At 52.0% G+C, this 6,253-nt stretch overlaps 1 protein-coding gene across 1 annotated transcript; it reads right to left on the reverse strand.

The window, feature by feature from the left end:
* Nucleotides 1-1,598: 1,598 nt before the first annotated feature.
* Nucleotides 1,599-5,951, reverse strand: LOC123069506 (serine carboxypeptidase-like 34). Its single transcript, XM_044492384.1, has 6 exons — nucleotides 5,438-5,951; nucleotides 3,860-3,967; nucleotides 3,032-3,127; nucleotides 2,854-2,946; nucleotides 2,665-2,753; nucleotides 1,599-2,578 (listed from the first exon to the last, which is right to left on the reverse strand). The coding sequence occupies exons 1-6, from the start codon at nucleotides 5,721-5,723 to the stop codon at nucleotides 1,742-1,744; spliced, it is 1,509 nt and encodes a 502-aa protein (XP_044348319.1). The 5' UTR covers nucleotides 5,724-5,951; the 3' UTR covers nucleotides 1,599-1,741.
* Nucleotides 5,952-6,253: the final 302 nt, after the last annotated feature.

Here is a 6,253-nt window from a genome sequence, read left to right on the forward strand (position 1 = left end):
GATGAGCATCTCCGGCAACAAGCCTTCCGAATAGTGGTGATCTCAAAAGCACATCCATGTCATTATGAGAGCCATGCAATCCATAAAATGGATGTCAAATCCGTAGATCCTCTAATGCAACTCTCTCAAGAATAATTGTTCGATCTTTGGAATGCCCTTTGTACCGACCTTCCCATCCCGTAGGACAATTCTTTCATGTTCGGTGCATCCAATCGATTGATCCAAGCATCTCTGGTCATCCTCATTCTTCACCCAAACCCAAGAGTCTCGCAATGTCTTCATATTGGGTGCCCTGAAATACTTCGGTTCATAGAGTCAATCATGGCTTGTGTGCATCTTTGAACAACCTCTAGGACTGTATCTTTCCCAATGCGTACATAGTCATCAATGGTGTTGGCCGAACACCCATAGGGAAGCACTCGAACAGCCGTGACACACTTCATTGATGAGCTCACACTTATTTCTCCTCATGCACTCCTCCTTAGTTTAATCCATGGATCATGCTTCTCGATAGCTTTTGCAATGGTGTTGAAGAGACTTCGACGCGTCCGAAATTACCACTGAAAATACTATTCTAATAGGTTGAATTGGGTGTAAAGTAATTCTTGATAATCTTGGCATAGCCTTCTGCTCTATCTCGATTGACATACAAGCGGCCAAACTGCGATCCTAGTCTTGGTTGCCAAAATTACTTGTGAACGATCACGACAGTGATCATTCAAAATCACCATCGTATTCTTCCTCCTCCACGTATCAAGAGTCTTCGAAGAACATCTCCCTTAACCTCTTCATCTACACTATGCAAAATTTCATGTTGGATTTGATTGCAAAACTAGTAAAACACAATGGAAAAAAGCAATGAAAATCTTACATGTGCAATTCATGAACACTTTGTGAACGGAGGAGGTGAGAGCCTCTGCCGACGACATTGAGGTGACGCCGAGGTTGCTGGTGGATGGCTGGGCTGTGGAGTGACCTGCAAGCTCTAAGGAGGAAGATTCTCCTCCAAGTGGTGCTCGTGATCGCTGACTAGGCTCGACGCAGTTGAACTCCCGTTTTCGAAATAACACTAGTGTGGCCATAATGGTGCTCGGCGACATTATGGTCGTCCACCGGTTCTATTTTTGATGAAACCAAGCTCAGCGGTGGCCTTTTTCACCCACGAGAGCCCGGTGGCGACGGGGAAGATATGGGATGATTCGAACTGTAGTGCTGTTGGCGAGCGAATCTACCATGGCCTGAGAGGTGGGCGGGGTTGCCTAGGTCGAGGGCGTTGAGCGATGTGGAAGCGCCGGTGAAGGATTCTCCGGGATTTTTTGAGCAGCTAAACCGAGTAGGAGTTCAGCTAGGTTCAACTTGAGTTAAGACTTTTTAACGGTTGGGCTAGAGATGCTCTTAGTAGCTAGGCATCATAGCGAAAACCATGACCCCAACCGCAACAGCTGAGTTCAATCTGCCCGTACCAAGCTTTGGGTACAATTAGATCTGCACTATTGTGCCCAAAGTTTTGTTTGAACGCACCAAATTAGATGCGTACCTCATTTTGATAAGTTCAGTTCTGCACTATTGCAACAACAAAAAATACTCGGCACTTTAGATAAGATACGCGTAATTATTTACTATATAGAAGAGCAAAATGCAAGTTCATACAAAATTCGAAACTAGATATCTGACACTACAATTCCAATCAAACAACCTCTAATATATAGATATAGTCTATTACAATGGCTTTAACGAAGCACTAATTTTTCAAGCTTGAGCTGATGATGGGTTTGGGCGGCAATTCCTTGCCGGCGAGGAAGTGCGCGAAGAGCTGCCTGGCCTGCACGGGCGTGACGGTGGGGACCATGTGGCCGGCACCTCGGATGGTGACGAAGGTGAGGCCGTTGTAGTCCACCTGGTAGCCGCCGACCTGGTCGCTGGTGAACCACTCCCTCCACTGCTTGAGGGTCTCGAGGCCGAGCTTGCGGAGCGCCTGTCGAGTGGACGAGACGGGCACGCGGGCGTCCGTGTCGCCGCTGTACACCCACACGCGGAGGCCGGCGTCAACCATCCTCTTGATCACCGGCAGCATCGACGCCGGCGAGTCCTTCCAGTGCTCGAACAGCGGGTCGCTGCACGCGGTCCACGCGTAGGGGATGCTCCCGGTTGTGTTGGCGTGCAGCGCGTCCTGCACGTCCCGGCGGTTCAGGTACTCGGCGGCGTAGTTGTCCAGGCACGGGTCGTAGCTGTTGTACCGCGGCCGCAGGGACCTGCTGTTGTCGGATTGAGCGGAGGGCCGGTGGAGGCGGCGCGGCAGCTGGCCCGCCGTGCCGGTGGAGGCGGTGCAGGCGGGGGTGTAGAGGCTGTAGATGTCGATGTGGTCGAACGCCTCGTAGAAGCCGTCCATGGCTCGTTCGCAGGCGGCGTTGCTGGGGTTCTGGCCAGACGAGGAGAAGTCGCTGCTGTTGCCGGCCTGGTCGAACTTGCAGTTCTTATTGATGGCGTCGTAGAGCTCGTCGGAGATGATGGCGTGGTCCCACGCGTAGTCCACCATGCCGCGCTCGTCCGACGCCTCGTCGATCGCCGCGTTCCCGATCTGGAAACGTAGCACAAACAATTAGAGATTTAACTAAATCATAATTCGTTGATTCCTGTTGAAGCACTACAAAACTGATTGCGTACCATGAATCCCTTGAAATTGATGTGCCTGCTCTTGTGCACCTTCTTGTTCTGCTCCACGATCTTCTCGGCGAGATGGGGGACATAGTGCCCTACAAAATATACAAGATTGATTAGATTTTCTCTAGTGTTACCTAAGTTAATGTGGTGCCATAATCACGAGATTAATCCACGGGTAGTAGCAGTAATCACCGGCGTAGCTCTCTCCGGCGATGTAGAAATCGTGGCCCTTGAACTGTGGGAACCTTTCGAACCAGTTGACGAGGAACGTGTACGCGTCATGAGCTAATTCACAAACGCATCCACTCAAGTTAGCTAAGAAAAACTAGAGAAATAAATTAATAAGGATAATAGTACAATTCATATGTACCAGCGAGGTCGTCGCCAAATCTCTCAAGATCGGCGGTGGTGTTCGTGTAGGAGAATCCGACGCCCGCAGGTTGCTCCAAGAAGAGCAGATTTGCCTCTGCGGTTGCACACACACAAATAATTACTACGTAAAAACTAAGGAGGTGTTTGGTTCGTGAGAGGCAACGCAATCGCAAACGTAATCAAGTTACACCGTTACTGTAAACGTAATCGAGCAAATCGACAACTTGTTTGGTTACAATTGTAACGCTAATGGATTCCTCTACATCAAGAGAAAATATCCAAAAGAAGCGGCGGCGCACCTCACCGCTTGGGGGGGGGGGGGGGGGGGGGGGGCGCTCCCGGAGGAGGGAGCGGTGGCCGGCGAGATTGGCCCTGGCCGCAGGCTAGCAGGCGGGCGCCCCTCTTGTGCAGGATCCGGCCGGTGGGGCTGCAACGATCCGGGACTGGCCATGGGCGCCGGCTAGCAGTGGCGATGCTCGGCTTGTGTGGGCTCCAGCCGGGGAAGCAACAAGGCGAGACTACCAGCCGCGGCTCCCCTTGTGCGGGCTTTGGCCGGGCGGCGGAGAGATCGGGCTCCTGACCTCCTGGAGAAGACGAAGTATCGTGGGCGAAGGAGCGGTTTCAGATTACACAGGGTCATGAGCGTTATCGGATTTCTACAGGGCTGGGACCTGATACGGTGTTATCCAATTACGGCCTAGCCTAACCAAACAAGATTTAAAGGTATCAGTTACCCCCGTAAACAGGTTACGTTACAAAGTAACGAACCAAACACCTCCTAAGATGGATTGTTTGACGGCAATGTGACGATGGAATTGTTTGGTACCTTTGTTCCATGCGTGGGGGTTGAGCCTGAGCTCAGGGGTTCCCTTCTGGATCAATAAGGGCCCCAGCTCTTCCAGTGCTCCGTATCCAAGCGACGAGCATCCAGGCCCTGCATGCATGCATGCAAAGTAAGTAGTAGTAGTAGTATAATAATTACGATCGGTAGAAATAATATGGTAAACGTTTACACCCGGTCGACCGGCGGAAGCTTCGGCCGGTCCGCTCGCTAATATCACGTGTCGCTATCACAAAACAAGACCACGTCATCCGAGTGGGTCCTGCGCACCGCCCCCGCTTTTTCTTCTTATCCTCTGTTCGTGAGTTGTTGTCCACACACCCCGTCCACATATCCTGTCCCCTTTCCCCTCTCCACCTCCCCGCCATGGCTGATGCTCTCGCTCCTCTTTTTTCTCTTAGAACGCCATAGATAGAGCCAGCTATTGTACGAGGGGCACTCCCCCTTGCGAAGAACATCGTCGTTGTGCGCGCTGCCGCGGCGAGATGTCAAAAAGCTGCAACGTGAGGACCGGAGGAGCTGCAGCCCATGTTTCGCGCGCACCGCCATTGCTGGACTTGAAGCACCGGTGGGCAGGGATAACCACTTTGATGCAGTGCTGCAACCAGCAGCAGGATTTGCTGGACCCGGCGTCGTGCGGTGCTGCTACCAGCATCGTTTTTTGCTGGAACCGGAGACCGTGTTTGCTGGAAGTCGCCGTCGCAAGATCAATGAAATGCTGCAACCAGCGTGATAATTTGCTGGAACCATTGTCATGGTTTGCTGGAACTGGCTTTTTCCTCACTCAATGGTGACCATGGTGACAACGGTGACCGCGGCGCATGTACTGCGTTTTTTCTCCTCTTTTTTTGCTGGAACCAGTATCTCTATTTGCTGGAACCATACACATTTTTTGCTACCGTCCTTTTTCGATTTGCTGGACCGGACCAATTTTTTGCTACTACCGTATTTTAGTTTTGCTGGAAGCAGCCTTTTTTTTTGCTACAACCCGTCTTCTAGTTTTGCAACGGCAGCCCACGCCGAAAACCATTAGCGACGGGACAGGCTGGCACCGTTGATGACCGGAGTTGCAACAGAGGGGGCTGAAAATCATCGGCGGGATTTTTGCTGCAACGCCGGCAGCCGCATGGCGCGGCGAGGTTAGCGTCGCTGCACCGGGTCACGACGGGATAGGCAGAGGAAAGGTGGGACAGCCGCGAGGCAAGAGGCGGGAAGCAGGCAGCACGGCGGCGCTCGTGACGGTCCTGCAAGCAGGAGGGTAGAGGATAGGAGGAGGCGAAGATTGAAGACGAAGCGGAAGGAAGAAGATGACACTGGAGATCCAATCGGGCGGCTATACGCGCCTGTATCGGGCGGCTGGGGGCGGACCGGCCGAAACTTTCGGCCGGCGCACCGGCGCCCAGTACTGCCCAAATAATATAGGAGTACGAAATCTTTCGTGTCCAACGCATGTACTCCCTTTGTTCTAAAATGGATGAGTCAACTTTGTATTAAAATTAGTACAAAATTGAGTCATTTATTTTGGAACGGAGGGAGCAATTGACTTTGTTCTCGTATAAGTACCTCCGTTGAGCCAGAGGACGAGGGGTTTGTTGCTGACGTCGTGGGTGGCCTCGAAGAACCAGTAGAAGAGGGCGCGGCCGTGCGTCTGGTTCACCGTCACGTACCCGGAGAACTGCCGGACGCCGAGCCCCGCCGGCTGCCCCGGCAGCGCCTCCACCAGGTCCGCCTCCTGCCGGTCGAACACCTTCGCGAACCCGTCATGGTGGTGGCCGTGGTGCCTCGCTGCCGCCACGGTCGTCGTCGTTGCGACCGCGAGCAGGAGGACGACCGCCGCCGCCCTCGACATCGTGGCTACTCGACGTAGATCGATATCAAAGACGCTCGTGAACTGCTACGTGGTACTCTGCTCTGCGGATATTCCTCCTCGGGGGCGTCTGTGCCGTGGGTATATATATGGCATCAGGTTGAAAGTTTTCAAGATCGGGTTTCGACCGTGTTCGGATGGAAATCAAATCTTCCGCAGGGAAAGAGATAGAAAAGGATACGGATAGCAGCTCGTAGCTGGCCGTTGCAATGCAGGATTGGTTTGTCTGTTAGGGCAACTCTAACCGACCCTATCCGGTGTTAGAGAAGTAAAAATACGCGCATCTAATCGAATCCCAATAGCCAATAACGGGGCCGCATCTCCGCCAATATTTACTCCACCGTTCGGCGAACCAGTAAAAATTCTTCAGTTTGTCTAATTCACATCTAGATATTTTTTAAGTATGTCACATCTAAGCTCCCACAAATATATAATGCATCAACAAGAAACAAAAAAAACTAGGACAAAAAAAAAATAGATCGCAAACAGAGTGAACATCAGTTTAGATGTGA

Source organism: Triticum aestivum, chromosome 3B, assembly GCF_018294505.1.
Source record: "Triticum aestivum cultivar Chinese Spring chromosome 3B, IWGSC CS RefSeq v2.1, whole genome shotgun sequence".
NCBI classification, from domain to species: Eukaryota; Viridiplantae; Streptophyta; class Magnoliopsida; order Poales; family Poaceae; genus Triticum; species Triticum aestivum.